This window comes from Mus pahari, chromosome 1 (genome assembly GCF_900095145.1).
Source record: "Mus pahari chromosome 1, PAHARI_EIJ_v1.1, whole genome shotgun sequence".
Taxonomy (NCBI): Eukaryota; Metazoa; Chordata; class Mammalia; order Rodentia; family Muridae; genus Mus; species Mus pahari.
The window spans coordinates 167,956,324-167,977,471 of NC_034590.1; the positions used below are offsets into that span (position 1 = coordinate 167,956,324).

The 21,148-nt window shown below is 49.4% G+C and overlaps 1 protein-coding gene across 2 annotated transcripts in view; it reads left to right on the forward strand.

The window, feature by feature from the left end:
- The first annotated feature begins 559 nt into the window (after positions 1–559).
- Positions 560–21,148, forward strand: part of Vwa2 (von Willebrand factor A domain containing 2) — a 42,103-nt gene continuing 21,514 nt past the window's right edge. Inside the window, exons 1-4 of one of the 2 annotated variants that reach the window (XM_021209048.1) lie at positions 560–902; positions 7,297–7,358; positions 11,474–11,548; positions 13,320–13,453. In XM_021209048.1, coding sequence (XP_021064707.1) covers positions 7,307–7,358; positions 11,474–11,548; positions 13,320–13,453 — 261 coding nt within the window. In that variant the 5' untranslated portion in view covers positions 560–902; positions 7,297–7,306. Of the gene's footprint in view, positions 903–5,571; positions 5,608–7,296; positions 7,359–11,473; positions 11,549–13,319; positions 13,454–21,148 lie in introns of those variants that run through there. The other variant, XM_029540364.1, reaches the window with a different exon arrangement.

Sequence of the window (21,148 nt, forward strand, 5' to 3'; positions counted from 1 at the left end):
TTTGTAGGAGGAAATGAAAGCTTTTCCCAGTGGTCTGCAGCTGAGTACCAGTGGCTTTTCTATTTGCTTTCTCTTGTTTTCTATTTTTTGAAACTTTCCCAATGAGCACACATTATGTAGTTTGATTAAGTATGAAAATGATTTGAGGGTTTATCTGCACGGAGCATCGGCCAGAAGGAACACCATTTTGTTCTGTGACACTTAAATACCTGGCACCCTCTAAGTCAAAAGGAGAATGCTGCCCAATAATCACCCACCTGCAAGAACTAACAGGCCGGTTGGCAAAAAGCAGAAGACAAGTGGAAACGATGCCAAAGTCAACATTTCCTCAAGGGTGGAATCGATAAAACCTGCAGAGTAGCCAACGCTGTCTGTGACCACAGCCGCACCGCTTGCAGCGGCCCACTCGCTCGGAAGTGTTTACGATGCTGTGGTCGGTAGGTCGCGGGTAGCCCGGCAGGGCGAGGGACGAGGCGGGCGCAGTTCCCTGGAGGAGCGGTTGCGCCGCCCTCACGCCGAACGTCCGGATCCTCACAGGCTGCATCCGAGCGGCCCGGCCCGCCTCTGCTGGGAGAGACCAACAGGTGCCCCACGTGGCTGCGAGTCGCAGCTCCCACCCGAACGGAGCCCAGCTTACGCCGCAGGCAGAGCAGCTGTGCGCTCCGCGGGTGGGAGCCCCACGCTTTCCAACAAGCGGAGCGGGGCGGGGTGGGGCGGAGGACTGGGCGCACCCTTGCCAGTGAGCGAGCGAGCCTGCGGAGCCCCAGCCCTGAGCCCGCGCCCCTACCTGCCCAGCCGAGCCGAGTGCCGCCGGCTTTGTTCGCTTTGTCCGCGCGCACCTAAGCGGCCCGCCTGGAAGGACGCCATCCGGGAGAGGGAGAGCGCACGCGGCGTCGCACCAGGTAAGGGGTGCTGGCTTGGGAGGTGGGGGCGGGGGACAGGCTGCGGATGGAGAAACGCCAGCGGCCTGGCGCCGTCGTGGGGACCCCTTCCCTGGCCACTGCAGAAGAGGCTGTAGTTTTGATTTAAAAAAAAAAAAAAAAAGCTTTGGGAACGTGCTCCTCACTCCGTATTATGAGCACTCAGGTGCTACAGCATTTCCACGCGGGTTTTCTAGCCAGACAGCCTTGTCCTTTCAAATAACTCACTTCCTGAAGAACTCGAGGAAAGTTCGCGACTCTGAGAGGGAGACAAGGGTTCTGCTTTTCGCAGAAAGCACGCCTGGGAGAGACACGGCTTGCCTTCCGGCTCCCCGCAGCAAACAACACCTGGCTCAGCCCTGTTCTCTGCCCTTTTCCAGCCTGCCCGGGACCAGACATCAGTGGCGGGCTGAGATAAAGTGGGAGGGACTCAGCACATCGAAACTCCGTGATTTAAAAGTCCGAGCACTAGACAGAGGGAAAGGGGCGATGATGCTCCGCTGTGTTTGCTTACAGCGTTGCCTACCGGCATCAGCCTGGACTTCTCAGTAAGGACCGCACTAGGGGAGGGAATGATTGATTGTTAGTGGTATGGCATCCCACTATATGCTACCTTGGTTAAATAAACCGAGAGCCCTCTGAATGCCTGTAGATTCAGTCCTAAAACTTCAAAGTCTCTTTTGCTCCGAAGTGATCTTACTGAGAATGAAACGGAAAGCGTCTGGGTGGTTAGCTCAAAGCTACCTTCCGGGGTGTGGAATTTTCTAGACTTGATTCTGAGGCAAATCCCAGGGATACAGAAGGACTCCTCCCTCCATCAACACCAGTGTGTCTGAAAATCCATCAAGGAAGTATTTCTCATCAAATTTGGTTTGGGTCTACCCACCCAGAACTTAAAGACAAACCAATCCACCCCCACCTATTACCATCCCCCACCACATGGGATTTGTTACAAGTGCTGAACCTTCAAACTCCACAGTTGAGGACTCACATATGGCATAGCACATTCTATACACGGGGACAAATGTTTACTACTGCCTGTTCAAGTCACCCTTCCCTAGAATCGTGCAATGATTGATCTGTTCAGCTATCTCCATGGTTTGTTTCCTAGATGCCATATAACTAAATCCCACAGTAAATGATCTTTCAGATGGGCTTCTTCTGTTACAAGCACACATCCAATTCTCCACTCCTGGCTTTTTAAGGAGCTTCATGAGAAGGGCATCCTTAGTTAGCAGTGTTGAGTCTGGGGCAGAGCACCTCGTGACAATGCCTTTGTACTCTTACTGTGTGTGTCTCCTACGATTATGAAGCATTTTTACTGTCTGACACCTGAAGTTCTGGGTGCAGGGAAGATGCTTAACTGCCATTGGATAAAGGAAATTTCCTACCTTTATGTCAGTGGGAGTGGGAACGGTACCATGAAGTGCTTCAGAACGGTGGGCTACAGACTTATGTACTATGCACCGCCACAAAAAAAAAAAAAAAAAAAAGATTGTGATTTGGAAGTGTTGTATGAGCTTTTCCTTGGTGGGATATAAACAAAGTTCATCCCAGATAATGTACCAGCAACGTACCAATGTCTGATCCTCCAGGGTCCAACCAAACCAGTGAGTTATCAGACTTGCTTACAGGACAGTCTTGCCCCGGCAACATCCCCATAGCTGTGTAGTTAGTCAGCCTCCTATAAACTTTCCCGACTCCAGCACCCTAACCCTGTGCAACTGGAGTAGTTACATACAGCTGCCAGGGAGCTGCAGGAGGGATAGGCTGAGACCCCAGGAGGACCCCAGCAGGCTCCATCTTGAGGGTGTGATATAGGTAATCAGAGCTGTCCTCGTGGCGTGGGCATGCTCTGATGAAGGGTACGTTTGAAGGCCAGTGTTCTGCAAGAGGAGGACTGTGATAGAACTCCTAATTAACCCCGCTCCCCCAGTAAGACTGCTTCAGAATGCCCATTGTATTATTTATACAAGACCACTGGAGGGGCATGCAGCAGAATTCGGCATGTCTGTGTTTTTCTGTCTGGGACCCTGCTTCTAGAGCTGCTGAATACATTTGAAGGTGCTGCCTCAGTTTTCCCTTTCATTCAGTACAGGCTAGCCACAGCCCTTCCCATCCTCAACAGTGCTTCCTCCTGACTTAACTCAAGTTAGGGTCGCTACCCCTAGTCCCCTTGGTGTTAATAATCACAGCTCTTTAACCAGGTTCCTCTGATCTGTAATTAGGAAGGGTTGCCTTTGTCTAAGGGGGCTTTTGGACTGGTGTCCTGTGGAATCCTGCCAACCTTTCTCAGGCAAAGAGGTGGACAGTGTCACCTCCATTATAGAGAGAAGAAAGCTGAGAGGCTGAAGTGAAAGAATGTACCAGAAAGGCTCATGCTTAGGTCTCTTGTTGGCTTGTTCATACTTATAATCCACCTAGATCTCCACCTGTATTGACATGGCTGAGAGGACCTGGGCTAGAGTCCGGGAACGCAGTTTTCTAGCTCCATGCGACCTCAGGTCTCCAAGTCCGTTTCATCCTCCGTGAAAGTGAATATGCTAACACAACCCTACAGGACTGAATGTTGTTGGGTAAAATTGGTGAGTTTAGTGTAAGAATCTCTTACCATCATGTAGAAAATGAACTTCTTCCTCTCAGCAAGGTTTTTCTCATGTCACCCCGCTGTTAGAACAGCGAGGTCCTAGCCATTCTACAGATGAGAGAATCAAGGTGCCGAAGCAGCCTGGGATGGAATCCAGTCTCCTGACTCAATACCCCGTGTGTTGTCCCTCCCCTCCTAGTTCCCCCAGGGTTTGCAGCTCTTCACTGCGGAGCATCTGAGTCCTGTGCGATGGAGAACAGACATAGATGTCAGCCAAGGGAGCCCAAAGCTGTTCCATCTACAGATGTCTTAGCAGATGTGGGGTGAATGGGAGCCTCTGTGATTGGCCAATCTTCCAGGGTCTCCACAGCGATATATTCATCATCATCCTGTCATGCTGATTTCTGCCTGTGAGACTTCTGGGTTCTGAAGCTCTCTTTAAGGAGGACACAGCCTTTCGTAGGAAGCCTTACACTGTTATCCCTAGCCGGGTGTGGTGATGCGCGTCTGTAGTTCCAGCTGCATGGAAGGCTGAAGCGGGAGGGAGGGGCGTTTGCAGTTCCTGCCCAGCTTAAGCAACCTAGCAATGCCCTGTTTCAAACAGACAGAAAGGGGGAGAAAAGGGGAAAGAGGGAGAGAGAGAGGGGAGCGGGAGGGTGGAGGGCATTCTCTGGCATATCAAACTAGGAAAAATGTTCCCTTGTCTTGAGTCTCTGGGCCTGAGCAAGATATATTACGTGAAAGACAAGGAAAACGATTGTTATAGCAAAACAGCAAAGACTTCCTGGCCGGGCCGGAGACCACCTCTGATTTCAGTCTTCCTGTTCTTACATCGGCTGTTACAGAGGACTCGGGTTTCCATACTGCAGATTGGGGAAAGCATACAAGAGGCACTGTAATATTTGTGGAAGTTTTATTTTCTAATGAGGTGGAAGTCTCCCTTTCCCCGAACTCTTATACCTGATGGTTGAGAAAAGACGGCACAGCCCTGCAGAGCCACCCCCAGGGACATTCTTTCAAAAGCAGCCTCGTGTTGGCTTTTGTTCCTTGCTGTGTCTGAGAGATACAATTCTTAGTCTGTGTACAGTGGAATGATTTAGCAACAGACCTCACTCGATGGTGCAGGTGCCGCAAAGGTGTGGCAATCAGATGGGAAGATCTGAGCACAGCTCCCACGTCCAGCTGCCAGCTGCCTGGAATTGTGGAATAACGTACGTCGAGCATAGGGTAATGGAAAAGAGGAAAGGATGCAGTGGGCGAGGGGTTCTGTAATGGGAAGGACTTGGCAAACAGACTCTCTTCCTGCCTCTGGCCTACAGGTCACCAACAGGAATGCATAGGGCCCTGGAAATCTCACCGGGCACCCAAGTATGGGAACTAAAGGCAGGCACTAGCTGGTTAAAGCCGCCCGAGGGCTGGATTCAGGGTGTCAGATATGATCAGGATTCTCTTCCTCTGATCCTAGGGTTTATAGCCTTTTCCTGGATCCCAAACTTCTGCCACCATGCCCCCACTGGGTCTCCTGTCCCAGCTTCCCTCCCTTGCTTGACATTCTCCTCGAGTCTTCAGCTGTGCAGTATAGCATCTATAATGAGAGAGACACACTCTCACTGGCTGGCTAGGAGAGTTAAAAGAGAAGACTTCAATATCTGGAGCCTGGTGGCAGCCTGTAATGAATGTTTACTGGATAAGAGTGGTTGTTGGTTTTTAACTGCAGAGTTTGTGCTTATTTAAAAATTGTCTTTAGGCTGAACATGGTGATATGTATTGTAGTTGGAGCTACTCAGGAGGCTGAAGCACACTGGAGCCCAGGAGTTCAAGGGCAGCTGGGGCAATACAGCGAGATCCCATTACATTCTTGACCGAGAGCAGTGTTGAATTGATATTGTAAGAACGTCTTGATCGGTAACAAGATGAGAATAAACTGAATGCTGTGGCGACTGGGCTGGAAGATCTGGAGTGCTGATAGTGCTTGGAGAATGTCAAATAACAATTCACCAGTTTGGAAGCAGCAATCCCTATTATCTTGGTATAGAAAAAAAAAACATTGAGTATATGAACACAAAGATGCCCCTGGAAGGTTCCTCCCATTCTCTGCAGGTGAGAATCTTTGTTTCTTTCTAGCGAGCATGCGACTCTCTTCCTATGGACCAGGCAGGAAGTACAGGTGCCAGGTGTCATCCGTCATCCCTCGTCTTAAGCCTTGGGCACCTGGCAAACGAGAGGATCAGTTTGGTGTGAGCTGTGTGAAAATACGGGACAGGCGAGAGAGAGATGCCGTCAGGATTGTCAAGCTAGCTCCGGGGACGAGCATTCGTGGGGAGCTACCTGCCAGGCAGCTTCTTTTAATGACAGGAAGGTAGGAGACTGAAAATGCTCAGCTGGGCAAGCAGAGGCAGATAAAAGGAAAGGTGACGATATTTAGGTTAGACCTGTGGTATGAATCAAGGGGCCATGTTTCCTAGTGTCCTGGAAGCAGGATCCTCCCACATCCCCTTCCTCACAGACAGCTGAGAATGTGGTTTTTGGAATCATCATTAGATGTGCACAGGCCTGAGCCTCTGGCTTCTGCACATCCACATTCCAAGGTCAGACGCTGGAAACCCAGAAACCACTTTAAAGCTAAGGAGTAGGAAGTCTTCCCCAAGTCTTTCCCTCTCATCCACTGCCTCCTCCACTGGATTCCCCCAGTGACAGGCAGGGGCTTGTCCCACATCCAGTCTAGAATGTAAGGGAAAATATGTGGGTGCAGAGAGGAAGGAAAGTCCTGAGTCTGCCTTGCTGGCGACCCAGGATCTGGAATCTCGTGACCCCTCTCCACAGGCCAACAGCCTCTCCTGCACCTGGGGATCTTCTGACATTTTTGTTCTGGCAACAGCGAGTGTGCAGGGTTGTGTGTGTGTTTTGTCAACCTGAGGAAGGTAGAGTCATCCACGAAGGAGCCTCAATTGAGAAAATGTCTCCTTGTGGGCAAGGTTTGAGGGCATTTTCCTGATTAGAGATTGGTGCCGGAGGGAGGCCCCAGCCTACTGTGGGCATTCCTTCCAGGGTTGAATAGGAAAGGAGGCTGAGCAGGCCACTTAAGCATCTTGGCCCCTGCATCTCTTCCTGCTTCCAGGTTCCTGCCGGCTTCCCCTTAATGACAGAAGCTGAATAAACCCTTTCCTCCCCAAGTTGCTCTTGGTCACATGTTTCATCGCAGCATCAGAAAGCAAACTGAGACGCGCAGCTCCTCTTTGGAGTTGATCTCAGTAACCGAGAAACATTTCCGGACTTGCTAGGGGATTTAGAAAATGACAGTGTTCAACTCCAGCCTCCACCTTGTTCTGGAGGGGGGAGTGACTTTCTTTAAGAGGGATCATATGGCCTGTTGGGACCTTGCAGGGGTTAGATTGGGGACCTTTGGGGCAGGAAATCTCCAAAAGGCTGTGGACGACCTTGACTGGATCTGAGGTAAATGCTAGCTGGAACTATGTCCGATAGCAGATTAAAGTTAGATTTTGGGAAAGGCCTTCGTGGTTTACGGGGGCTTGATTCTCCAGACTGCAGTGATCACACTGAGGCCTCTGGTGTCCTGTTCCTGGGTGTATCTGTAGAGGCGTGCTGGGGCTGGACACAGACCTCTCTGCTGGTGTCCTGTTCCTGGGTGTATCTGTAGAGGCATGCTGGGGCTGGTCACAGACCTCTCTGCTGGTGTCCTGTTCCTGGGTGTATTTGTAGAGTCGTGCTGGGGCTGGTCACAGAGCTCTCTGCTGATGCCTGCTTTCCTTTCCCTCCCTGCCTGTATAGGTCTAACAACATGCCTCCACTTCTGCTTCTACCAGCCATCTACACGCTCCTGTTCTCCAGAGGTAAGGTGTCTCTTGGTGGGCTGTAAATTCTGAGGGCTCGGTTTCTTTCTAATCCCACCAGCTTTAACGTCATCTTTTGTGTGTGTGGAGAAGAGGAGGCATGTGCTTGCCTGAAGCCAGAAGTTGATGTCAGATGTCTTCTTCTTTGGTCACTCTCCACCTCAGCCTTTGAGAGGAGGCTTTTGCCCCCAGAGCAGGGGTTGCAGGTACACACCACTGCTCCCAGCCTCCTGTGGGTGCTGGGGATCCAAGCTCAGGTCTTCATGCTGACACAGCAAGTCCAGGACCCACAGAGCCACCTCCCAGCCCTGGTATAAATTTGCAGTCTCTTAAATTTACATCTCCACTCTCCCAAGCCTCCCATTGTTCTCTGCTTGCACTTCTACCATTGCCTCCCAATGATCCTAATCCGATTGGGTCCTGGGGTGGGGGTGGGGCTCCTTCTCTTAGTGGCCTTTCCCCTGTACAAATCTGATCCTATCCGGCCACTGCTTTGCCCCTACCTGAAGCGTCCGAGTGACTTTCTACTTCTCTAAGAGGTCCTGCTCATCCTGAATCTTCCGTGGCAGGTCTCCCCCTTCTGCACAGCACCCTTACTGTCCCCTCTTCCCAGGGGATCTGAATCCTGAAGGCTACCCTGCCAGATCACCTGCTCCAACCCCCATCCTGCCACTGTCACTAAGTAAACCCCTATCTGTCCCTCAGTGCCCTACACAGCTGCTCTGGTACCCAGATTGTCATTTCCCCATTCATCCCCTTAGAGGCTGTGCCCAGTAGTTCCCAACACAGACCCGTAGTGCACTGCTGTGAGTTTTGGACAGCTGGTGGTTCCCCCTGGGAAGGACCCTGTAGACGGATTACCCACCACTGTGTAATCTATGACTCGAAGTAGACCTTGTGCTCAGGACGTAGACTTTAAAGCAGAAGATGGCAGCTCCCTCCCATTAACCTCCCTCTTTGACCCCACTCCCCAACCCCTGCAAGTTCTAGCCTCTTTGCGGGATGGACAGAGATGGTGGAGGACAGTGTGCCTGTAGACGGACATCCCAGAAATAAAAACATGTTCGCTGATGGTTGGTTGTGCAAGCCCAGCCTGGTGTGCTCTTTTGCAAAACTGAGGTGGTGTCGGAAGCCTCTAGGAGCATGATCTTCCCGAGTCTGTGTTTCAGAGAGCAGGTGTTTGCTGTCTACTGAGTCAACTTTGGTCACCTCCTACCTGGCCCCTGAGAGCAGGAGGCTGGAAGAGGAGGCCATTTTATCCCATCGCCAAGCCAGGGAGAGGTCTACAGCCTCACTTGCTGTCTCCGTGGCCTAGGAGCCATCTGGAAGGGCTAGGCCTAAAGAGGTTTCTGATCAGCAGTCCCAGCCTGAGTTCTGTGATGGTGCTTCCCCTCTGTGGTTCTGTCCGCCTGTTCCCATGCTTGATCTGTCCAACACTCTGTACAGATAAGGCCCTGTGATCCAAAGAGGCTGTGTCACTAACCCATGGTGACCCAGATATTGGAAGTATGACAGCCAGGCCACCTGACTCCTGATCTGGCCCCGTCATTATGGGTTCTCTCGGGAGTCAGGGGGACTGTAGGAGCTCTCTGTGTAAGCCTGGGCTCTCCGATCCCTAAGCGAGTGTTTGATTACACCCATAGTTTGTAGTATTATCTGTGCAGTAGCATTGCCAACCCCAGCCACCAGGACAGCGAAGTTCTGGAGCCTGGGAAGGAGGCCTTTAAAAGCGGCAGCGGACTTGATTAGGACTTGCAGCTAAAGCAAGGATCTCTCGTCCTAGCCTGTAGCACTACACAGAGGTTCACTGAAAGCACCGAGGTGTCACCCAGACAGAAGATAGGCCTGCCCGAATCCTGGCACTTGCTGTAACTCTTCAGCATGTGAGGCAGGGGGCAAAGTGACCAAGTGTCACGTTTAACAGGTAGCCTCTGGTCCTGACTCTCCCCAGTGTTCCGGTCTCAGGGGTGGGGGGCTAGGTTTGGGGTCCCTGCTACGTCTTTAACAATGAACAGTACTTTTACATTTGTTATGTAGTGGTGAAGAGTCTTTGGCTCCTGGGCCCTTTGACAACAACTCATAGGCTTATTTCAGGAAACTTTAGTGTCTATGGAATGCAAGTGAGGAGTGAAGGTCTGTGAACACGGAAGACGGTGCGTGTTCCTGTACGTGGCAGTCTCCAGGGAACTGAGGTCCGCGTGGGATCGTGGGACGAGCTGCGGCCGTCTCTGAGTTGTCAGGCCCTGAGAGTCTCCAGTGCAGTGATGCAAAGAGCCTGTCCCATAGCTTGGGACTGTGGAGCTCAATGCTGGGTCAGCCCAGTGGTGGGAAGCAGGGACCACCTGCTGACACACAGAGGAAGGGAAACAGAGCAGAGGAGTGTCCCACTGCAGCCCCGTGTGAGGAGGGGCCAGGAAGGCAGAGGACCCAGCTTGGCAGGTGCCCAGTAACCAGGCCAACCAGTAGGTAACCTCTGTGTTCACAGTGTTAGTCCCATGCCTGGCAGCTCTCTGATGCTCTTTGAGTGTGTGTGTGTGTGTGTGTGTGTGTGTGTGTGTGTGTGTCTTATCAGTTTCCTGGCATTGGAAATCCTGTGGCTCCAATCTGCTGCACCATGTGATCCCTCCTCTCCTCCCACACCTCCCCCTGCCCCGGCTCCACATCCCTGTCAGGATGCTTCATCTGTCCTCTTTGTCCTCTGGCTCATCTCCTCTGCCTGTGTCACCACGATTGTGTTACGTTGGTCCGGCAGCTCCGTCTCCTCTGCCTGTGTCACCACGATTGTGTTACGTTGGTCCGGCAGCTCCATGTGTACTTCTGCAGCTAGAAGCCCCACTCTTTGAAGTTGCAAAGAGGAGCTGGCTTTTCAGAATGGCTCCCTGGGTGTCCTCCCACTCTGTTCCCACTCCCCACCCCCAATTCAACTGTTCTGAGGCCCCTTTGATATGTTATTCATTTCTTTTAAATTTGGGGTGCCAGAAATTGGTCTCACAGCCTCATGACTGACACCCAAGCTTTCTACCACTTAGCTACCCCCTCAGCCCCAGAATCCTTATAAATTACCCCTGACTGCTCATTCACCATTATTACTGAATATGAAAAAGTACAAGAAATCTTATCAGTGAACGTGCCACACTCACATGTTTTATTTCTTGATCATATCAACTGTATTGGTAAATGTATCAACGTTTTCCCACATATTTTTGTGTGTCTTTGCATTCCTCTAGCTCAGAGACGGTTAAAGGAGAGGGTCTTGATCTACATTTCCCTCCCACGACATCTGTTCCACGACAGCTGTTTTTCCTTCTGTTTTATTTTCAGTTGCAATACTACAGTGTCAAAGGATATAACCATTTTTATGATTCTTAACTCACACAGCCAAACTGTTTTCTAGAAAGTTTTTGTCAGTTTACAACATCATCCTTATGGGAAAACTCCCAATTCAATCCTTTCTCAATTCTATTTAAACTTTAAGTTCAGGTCATGTAAGTCTATACATTTCAGCATTCTGGCACCCTTCGAGTGTCTGCCCAGGTGCTTTTCTGTAGATTTGCCTCTTCCGTGAATTTAACGTTTTATGACAGTGATGTTTTATCCTGCAGCAGATTAAGATCTTGAAAGAACACACAGCTAAGGGCTGTATCCAGAGGGGACATTGTTATGATCAAGGACAGAGCTCCTCATGACCACAGTGTTTCCATAGCCATCTGGTGTTAAAAAGCGAACAGCAACAACAATAGCCACAACAACAGTAGCAACAACAACAACAACAAACAACCCTTTCCTCCACAAGATACTAAATATAAATAACAAAGTTACTTCACAGAAGGAGAGAGATTTTTAAAGCTGTCCATGCAATACTGGGGACTGAGGGGTGGGAGTGGAGCATTCAGCCCAGGGCATCATCACACATGTGCTCTACAATGAGGCCCAGCCCAGCTTTGCACACCACAGCCACAGCCACATACTCTGGTGGTTTGGGGGTGAGGAATATTGGACCTTTGTAAGGTTCTACCTTCTGCTTTGTTTACTGTTTATTTAGGGCCTATAATGTTGAGGTAAAGACGCCTCCCATCCTACCATGTCATGATGGCTTCTGGTGTTTTCTCCCCTAGTGTCCCCGACCATCTCTCTTCAGGAAGTGCATGTGAGCCGGGAGACCCTGGGGAAGATTGCAGTGGCCAGCAAATGTAAGTTCAGCTTACTCCTCCTCCAAACACGTGACTATTCAGACTTCGGTGCCGTGGACCCGGAGAGCCCAGGCTTCCCCTGAGAGTTCCCACCGCTTCCTCTCATGGCATGGCCTTCCCAGTCATTTCCCACATTCAGCCCTTCCCATAAGTCCTGCTGAGTGACTCTCCTTGGTTAAAACAGTGATAGTTACAAGCAACAGCAACAAAACCAACCTCATTGTTACTGAACTTTAAGTTCAATTTTTGTTGCATTTATTTATTTATTTGTGTGTGTCTGTGTATGCACATTTATGTGTATGAGTGCATGCGGAGGTCAAACGGCACTGGAGGAATGTGTTCTCTTTCTAACATGTGGGTCCCAGGATAGACCTTGGGTCAGCACAGCAGCCCCTTTGTCGATATATTTCTTAGCCTTCCTCAGGGTTTTCTGTCACCTGACTGCCATCTACCAAGCCACACATATTTCCTGCCATATCTGTCCTTCTGCCTGCTCATGCCAAACTAACGCTTTCCCAGAAGCCCAACCTAGTTCATCTTCTCTCCACTCTCCTAGGTGTGGGGACTCGGGATTCATTGCCAGCCCCAGGACTCCCTGATACTTTGTTACTGGAAAGTTACTGGCTCACACTGTTTCTGCTTCCCTATCTGTCTAGTGGGAACAAAAACACAAATCTCAGGCTGAGAGTGTGGCAGGGTGATGTGGTCCCAGCACTTGGCAGTGTTTGAAGAATCCTGTAGGCTTATGATCAACCCGTGAGCTCCAAAAGCAGTGAGAGGCACTGTGTCAAAAACCGAAGGAAAATACAATAGAAGCCCACACCTGTCATTAGCCTCTGTGCGCATGCACACACAGACACACACACACACACACACACACACACACCTCCTTAGGGTTAGAGTTGTGAGCTAGATGACAGACTTTCTCCATGAGGTGGTGAAAAATGTTCTACCATCAAGGGTGGTGATAGTGGATTCTGTCAGTGGGTGCACTAGAAATGTTAATTATGTACCTTGAGTGGTGAATCGTATAGAATAGGAAGTCTCAAGAAGACATTCAAAGAAATAAAATCCTTGGGGAGCTAACAGGATTAAGTGATGGGTGTGTCAGATATATCTTGTGCTGGTTTTGTGCCAGCTTGACACAAGCCATAGTCATATAGGGAGAGGAGGAGCCTCAACTGAGAAAATACCTCTGGAAGATCTGGCTACAGGCAAGCCTGTAGGATATTTTCCTAATTCGTGATTTTGGAGGACTCAGCCCATTGTGGGGTTACTGTCTCTGGGATGGTGGTCCTGTGTTGTATAAGAAAGCAGGCTGAACAAGCTATCAGGAGCAAGCCGGTCAGCAGTGCCCCCTCCTGCACGGCCTCTGCATCAGCTCCTGCCTCCAGTTCCTGCCCTGCTTGAGCTCCTGCCTTCAGTGATAAACTGTGGTATGGAAGTGTAAGCCAAATGCACCCTTTCCTCCTCAGGTTGCTTTTGGTCATGGTGTTTTGTTACAACAGTAAAAAACTGTCTCAGATCCACCTCAGGTGGTGCTGAAGTATAAGAAAGGCATGGCCCCTGCTTCTACTTGAACTCAGCCTCACCTGTCAGGGTACCCAACTGAGATAGTGACCCTCAAAGACTGGGGCAGTGACCAACACAAAAGACCCTCTTCATAGGACTCATGTAATATGGCTGAAGCGCTCACAAGCAGGCCCCATCTCATAGTCTTTATAACACAAAAGAACCTAGTTTAATTATGTCCATCTGCTCCTGTCTCCAGTGATGTGGTGCTCAGCCGAAGTTGACATCCTGTTTCTGTTAGATGGCTCTCACAGCATCGGGAAAGGGAGCTTTGAGAGGTCCAAGCGCTTTGCCATTGCTTCCTGTGATGCCCTGGACATCAGCCCTGGCAGGGTGAGTGCAAACGTGTCTCCTCTGGTGCTCTTTGTTTGGAGTGACAGAATCTCATCTTTCGGCAGAGGAAGGAATGGATTGTCTGTGGGATGCAGAGGACTAGGGGAAAAAATGCAACATGGTGGGACTGATGCTGGGGTGTCAGGGATCAGCCAAGGCAGCTAAGTATGCCCTCTGTCCTCCTTAGTGTGTCCTCATCCTCCTCAGTGTGCTTCTCCTCCTCCTCAGTGTGCTTCTCCTCCTCCTCAGTGTGCTTCTCCTCCTCCTCAGTGTGCTTCTCCTCCTCCTCAGTGTGCCCCTCATCCTCCTCAGTGTGCCCCTCATCCTCCTCAGTGTGCCCTTGGTCCTCCTCAGTGTGCCCTCTGTCCTCCTCAGTGTGCCCTTGATCCTCCTCAGAGTGACTTCCCACACAGCCAAGTAGTTCTGCATTGTCTTTCCAGCTAGTTCCCCCACAGGTGGGCGTAGAGAGTGTACACTTCTCTCCTGTGGAGTGTCAGAACTCCTAGGAGGGCAGACATAAGCAATATGACAACCCCTTCCCAATCACATACTAGAGAAGATGGCCTCATCCAGGCTCAGGGCTGTAGCGGGATGGGCATGGATCTGGTTTCCAACTATAAAGAGGGAAAGCAGCTTAGTTAAGTCTTTATGGATGCTCTGTGGATGGTCTGTTGAGCATTCACATGGATTTAAGCAATGGGGATCTTCCTCTCAATTAAAATTTCAGCCCTGGCACCTTGGCCAACAGAATGCACACTGAGCAGACCAGAGTGTTAGTGGGGAACAGCGCTGTCCTCTCTGGCCACTTTAAAGTTCCACTCTTTTCAGAGGGAATCCAGAGAGCACCTTCATTCCTTGTCCTTTCTGACTTCAAGTGTCACAGATAGCAGAGCTGGGCTCTTGTTTCTTCAGGAGACAATTTTGAACAACCCACAGCACAAGGAGTATGAATACATCCTTAGAAAGAGAACAACACAGCCCCTCAGCTCCCCTCACCCAGCAGTAGACCTCCAGCCCTGTAGTGGTTCCACTCTCCTGTCGAACATAAACACTGGAGACTATATGACACCCTCCATGGCAAACCTTTAAGAAATAAATGTTCGCATGCACCAGAAACATAGGCATGTCCTATGCTTCCACTTGATGAGGTCCTCCAACTCATCCAATATGTAACAGCTTGAATCCTGCACTCTGACAGCCACGCTCCTAAATACTCCCACCCACGAGTCACTGCTTACAATGTTTCTTGTCACCGGAAAAGATTTCAGGCACTCTGAAAGCTCATTGGTAGGGACAGGTAATAATCAACTAGTGTTCCCATTCATCCTTAATTATGAATGATCAGGTAGGGTTTAAATCCAGAAAGTATATGTACACACACACACACACACACACACACATGCACACAGTCACCACACACACACACACTCACAAACACTCACACACTCACCACACACACAGTCACCACACACACACAAACACTCACACACTCACCACACACACACTCACCACACACACTCACAACACTTGCATATATACTTTCTGGGTTTTCAACCATGTAAACCCACCCCCAAATGAAATAAAATGAAGAAGCCATAATTTTTTAAATTAGAGACCAGTCACAGACTGAGAAAGGAAGGGGCTTTCCAAGGCAACATTCCTGACTTAATCCTGTAAAAGCTGGAGGATTTAGGAACAAGCAAGGCTTGTTATGGGGGCCAGGTTGTCTGGAGAATGGCTGTCACTTGCAAGTGTGAGCACATTGCCCTGGAGTGTAGGCAGCCAGGCCCAGTCTCTGACTCGCTAGAGATGTCATTCATTCAGTCCATTCAGGAGCAGCCCTGAGGTTCTGAGTGTGGTGTCAGCACAGTATTAGCCTAAAGGGGCCAGGGCAGAGACCTGCTGGGTCTCCACCTTCCTCCAGACAAGGCCTACTTTAAAAATAACCCCCTCCCATCACTTGTGGTACAAATATACATATGCATAGTGGTATATATGGTCGTATATATCCTCTTCCTGGAGGAGGTGGTGTAAGGATTAAACGCCATTGGTGTTAGCCTTGTATACTCTGAATGAGTGTCCTGGAACCCCTGAGGTCGGCAAGTTGGGAGACACGAGAAGTGTGATGTGTGCATTCTTTAGCGTTTCCCTCCACGTTTACCGTATATATGTGAATATGCACGTGTGGGCAGAGGACAGCTACGGGGACACAGTTTGCTCCTTTCACTTTGTGGTTCCTCAGACCATCGGGCTCTCTGCAGCAGGCACCTTGCCCCCTGTGCAAGGTCACTGATCCTGGATGTACATTCTGAATCCCATGTTCTGCAGAAGAGAATAAAGCAATGGCTGAGGTCACAGAGCAATCTCAGACAGGGTTAAGCTGAAGAACAGGGGCTCTTGACTCTTAGCCCAGGACTTGCCCTGCTAGCCCGTCTGGCTCTCCCAGTGGCAGCCTCTGGCCTAGGGTGATATAATGACATAAAACACCATACTCAGCTGTCACGCAGCCAAGTGACAGCCAGCAAAATTGTAACTCTGGGCTTGTCCTCCCGACGACTTTGTTCCCAGAAATAACTACTCTGAGACTAATTGTTTATTAATAAATGCTTAGGCCAATAACTTTGGCTCTGTTCCACAGCTAACTCATACCTCAATAATCTATTTTATTCTAGTCTATTTTCTACTGGTTGGATACCTCTCCTCGGGTTTAAGCAACCGTCTTCCTCTCTGTCCTGGCAAATCTCCTGAACCTGACTATTTCCCAGAATCCCCCTCTCCCTCCAGGAACTCCCACCCCCTATTTCCTGCCTTACTTCATTGGCCAAGGCTTTTTTATTGGCAGGTGAATGCTTTTACACAGTGCACAAGAGAGTCTCTCCACACAGTGTGGCAGTCTGTGATAGTGAAGGGGTTGCAGGACACAGAATGGGGTGGAAAACAGTAAGAAAAGCAAGCCCACAAACCTCTTGTCTGATGCTGTCAGGAGCAGATCAGGACAGCTCAGGGGACTTGAGTGTCTGTGCACGTTGATTCTTTTTGTGCCATTGTGACCAAAAGGGAAGAGTGATTTCTGTGTCTCGGGGTTCCAGGGACATGTTAGGCCCATCCTGGTAGGGAAACCCTGGCTACAATGTGGCTGCATCTGTGGCCGGTGAGAACGTGAAACAGTGTAGCTATTTGCATTGTACAGACCAGGAAGGAGAGAAAGCAGGCTGAAGCTAGGGCTTCGTGGGTTGTTCAGAGGCCTGCCTCTGGGACCTGCTTCGACCAGCCATATCCACCTTGTAAAGGCTCTGCAGCCTTCAAAGCAGTACTGCAGGCTGGGGACTGAGCACTCGTAACATATATTTCAGGTTCAAACCTATTTCAGTGTAGAACTGTATGAAATTCTAGGGCAGGGCCTGTCACAGAGAGCCAGAGTCGTGAGAAGCCTGAAAGCTGCTCTCTCTGAGGGACGCATTCGTGTGAGAGTGCAGCCAGGCTACATCTCAAGAGAGCGATTCTTGAATGCTTGGAGGGATCAATTTGGGTTTAACCTAAGAAAGACGACTTCTCAGCAAGACTGACAGGGAAGTAGGGGATGTTCAGGTGCTAGAACAGACCTGCTTGCTCCATTAGCAGGAGGACTTGAGTTCTGTTCCCCTAACTTACGTAAAAAGCTGTAATGGTGCTATACATTTGCAATCCCAGTATTGATGAGGTAAAAACAGACAGACCCCTGGGGGCCCATGGCCAGCCACTCTAGCCTGACCAGTGAGTCCCAGGTCCCAATAGGATACCCTGTTTGAAAACACAGAAAAACACCACCGACAGAGAAACACCTCTGGCCTCTTCATGCTTTTGCACTCACACTCTCTCTCTCTCTCTCTCTCTCTCACACACACACACACACACACACACACACACACACACACACACAAGAAACATTAGAAAAGAAACAGGATTAGTAAGGGTGGGAGAAAGAACATGAATATGATCAAAGTACATCATGTACATGTATGGAAATGTCCCAGTGAAATCTATTATGTATAATTAATATATGCTAATTGAATAATTTTAAAATAAGATGTAAGGAAAAGTTACCTTTTCATAGATACTTCAGTACTAATCGATACCATGATCAACCACATAAATTCTTTGTCTACTTCATTCTGTCACAAGTCACCCCAATAAAACGCCGAAGTTTGGGTCACAGAAATAGCCCCTATCTGAGGGTCAGGAGACAAGACCTTCCCCATGTCTTCTCTCTCTTCTTAGATACTTGAAACATGAAATAGTATCTGAGTACCTTCAATTTTCAAGACATACTATGCAGCCATTTCTTCCCAACTGAAACCTTCTCTTCAGGTTAGAGGAAGCAGGGAACTCTTAAGATGAAGGGAGCTACAGAAACTTGCGTGGCTCAGAAGTTCACGAAAATTACAAGATTAACAAAGCTTCCTCCAAGGTCAAACAAAGCAGGAATCAGTTGCTGGGGAAAAGGAGACTCTCATTAGAGTTACCTACACCTTTCCAGGAGGCTCCAAACATGCAGCTTTTGTGAGTCTTCACCCATGATGGGTGTGCCTTTTGGAGATGTAGCTGCCTTTGAATTACCCACATTCCCATAATCTCTTATCTATACTCCTGTAATTAACCTGAATAAATTTATTGGTTCACCAACAACAGTTGAGTAGAATTTGGGTTGTTGTAGTGTCTTATGTGGAGTGAACAGACATTTGTTCATATTTTTCCAGGAGAAATTACATAAGACCTCATACTATAACTTTTTTCTACCCTCCACTAATGTCCTGTCATCAGCAAGTGGACCCTACAAACGATATGTTAGTTAAAGCAAAATTGATAGGTACAACAAACAGTCATAGAACATCAAGAACCACCCCCCCCCCCAAACTTCATCATGTCCCACACTCTGGTCCTCTTTTCTCTAAGCCTCTGTGGGTTCTGGGTCTAGGCAGGTGGAGTTTGGATTCATGCTTCTGTATGCGTCAACAGGTTCTGCACTTCAGATGTGGTCTGCAGAAAAACTGAACTACTGAAATCAAGGACAGTCTCTAGCGGGAGAGGGAAGGTGACTCAGAGCGGAGATCCCAATCCCAGGAGCACCACCATCCGCTCTGCACCGTGCTCACCCTGCCAATCCCAGGAGCACCACCGTCCGCTCTGCACCGTGCTCACCCTGCCTCAGCTCAGCTCGAGGCAGGAGTTGGGGCCACTCACCAGCAATGGTCGAGGCGTACTGATAGGGCTCTGACAGGAAGTGCGGGAGGGTGAGGACAAAGGCCCCTGCAGCCAGGAGGAGACCCCCTATGCCGATCATCCGTGGGCGGTTCACCCGGCTGCCAAAGTAGCTGACGAAGATGATGAGGATAGCGTTGCTGATCTGCAGAGGAGAACAAGGGATGCAGTGAGAGTCAGGTCCCACCCTCCCCCAGCCCAGAGGAGACCCACCATAGCTCACCTAGGGAGAACAGACAGGGAAGGGGCTGTCTGGCTTTAAGCTCAGTCCCTGACAAAGCCAGGCTAGCCTTGCCCAGATGGTCTTGCTCATGCTGTGGATTCACGACATTGGCTTTCCCTTGGTCATCAGAAACCTATCCCGGCCTCAGCTTTTAGACCAACCCAAGGAAATTATCTGAAAACAAGAAGAACTAATCTAGACATTGGGTGTCTATACATAAACCTGAGTGTGTATGTAGGGTGCTTGTGTCAGCAAGTGGGTGTGCTTCTGTGCATATGTGTGTGCTTCTCTCTCTCTCTCTCTCTCTCTCTCTCTCTCTCTCTCTCNCACACACACACACACACACACACACACACACACACACACACACACACACACCTTGAGAAACAGGAAAAATGAAGTCTACTTGGGCAAGCCAGTATCTTTACTAACTAGCCACTGGTACTCTGTGGAGAGGCTTTGCTGGGTGGCTTTGGGGTCCCTGCCTTTCCTGTTTGCTGTATTTGATCCAGCACTTATTTTGATCTCTTTCGTTTCCAGGAAGACATTTCCAAGCAGCTTTAAGTTGAGAGTGTTTGTGGGCGGCCTGTTGTTGAGGTGGGATGAAGTGTTTGAAGTCTTCCTCTTAATTTTACAAACACTCATTTCCTGCTTTAACAGCCCTATGACTGGGGTGTAGAGAGACACCTGGGTGGATTTGCTTCTGTGGACAGTAAACTGCAGATAAAAGGCAGTGAGCGATTTTACTTCCAAACCACCAATTAGATGAAAGGCCTTAGCCACTGACTGGAGCCGTTTGCTGTGCGATTTGTATTTGAAGCTGGGTCCTTCCTGGTTAACCCAAGCAAGTGGACCCAGCTGCTGGTCTCCAGAGAATTCCTCCCACCAGTCTGACGAAGCACTTCTTTACATGGGTCGATTAAAAAGGACAAAGAAGAAAATCTGAGCCCACACATTCCCCATTTGCTACAACCACGTCCCTTGCCTACTCTGACTGATTACCAGATCCCTCTCCCTCGCCTGCTCTGATTGGTCACCAGATCCCCCTCCCCCACCTGCTCTGATTGGTCACCAGATCCCCCTCCCCCGCCTGGTCTGATTGGTCACCAGATCCCCCTCCCCCGCCTGGTCTGATTGGTCACCAGATCCCCCTCCCCTGCCTACTCAGACTGATCATGGATCCCCTACTTGTTTGATTGATCGCTGATCCACCCACCAGTTCCAAGTACCCTTGCAGATCCACTTCGTGTGGATACAGGAAGATGTGCTTCCATTTTCTCCTTTTCTATGAAAGTTAGCATAGGTTTACACATTACTCTCTGACTCTCATCTTTCTATGTCATATTATCTTGGAAATCTCATCATCTCTCTATATATGCATATATAGACATTATAGATAATTTGCCAATTAGTCCATCACAAGGATTTATCAGGACTAATTAGCCGGCCCGTATTGATGGACCGTTACTATTACAAATACACTGTAATCTTATGAATGCCCTGTTCACTGTGTGGAAGAGTATCTGTAGGATAATACCCCTGTGCATTTTTAGCTGTCAATACATATTGGCACGATGCCCTCCTTAGATGTGACACCAGTTTACGCTCCTACCCACGACGATAAAAAATAATTCCCTTTGCAGACACTGCGTCTCTTTCTTTTTCTCGAGGTGATGGTCTTGTTTTCCAAATGTTCTGCCATTAAAGAGCCATTTGTTTCCCCTTCTTGATCTGTGATCGTATCTTTGGCCCATTTTCTGCTGTTTTGTTGTCCTTTTACACATGGAGGTACTAACCCTTGCCTCCGTGAGCTGTAAATCCTCTCTGCTTTGTCTTAACCTGTGACTGTGTGGAAGTTTGTTCCAAGCCCTCAGATTTATCAGACTTTACAACCTGTAAAACATTAAAGACTAGATTTGAGTTCCTGCCAAACAAGGGAGTTCTCCCAAGAGCTCTTTCTGAATATTCCTGGTGGAGATGCTCAGCTTGAATCCATTCAGTGTCTCCTTGAGTTTGTGGTGGTCTTTCCAGTCGTCCTGGTGCCTGGCTGAAAGGTCTGTCTTCTCCACTGGCTTGAGGTCATATTTCACATCATTTTCTAAGGAAACTGTGGCAGGCTTCCTTCCCCTGGGCTTCTCAAAGTTGCCCCATGGCTATGACCCACAGCACCCATTTCCCCACGTGGCCACCCAAGACTCAATGCCTTTCTGCTTTTAGCTGCCAACAGCTCCCCA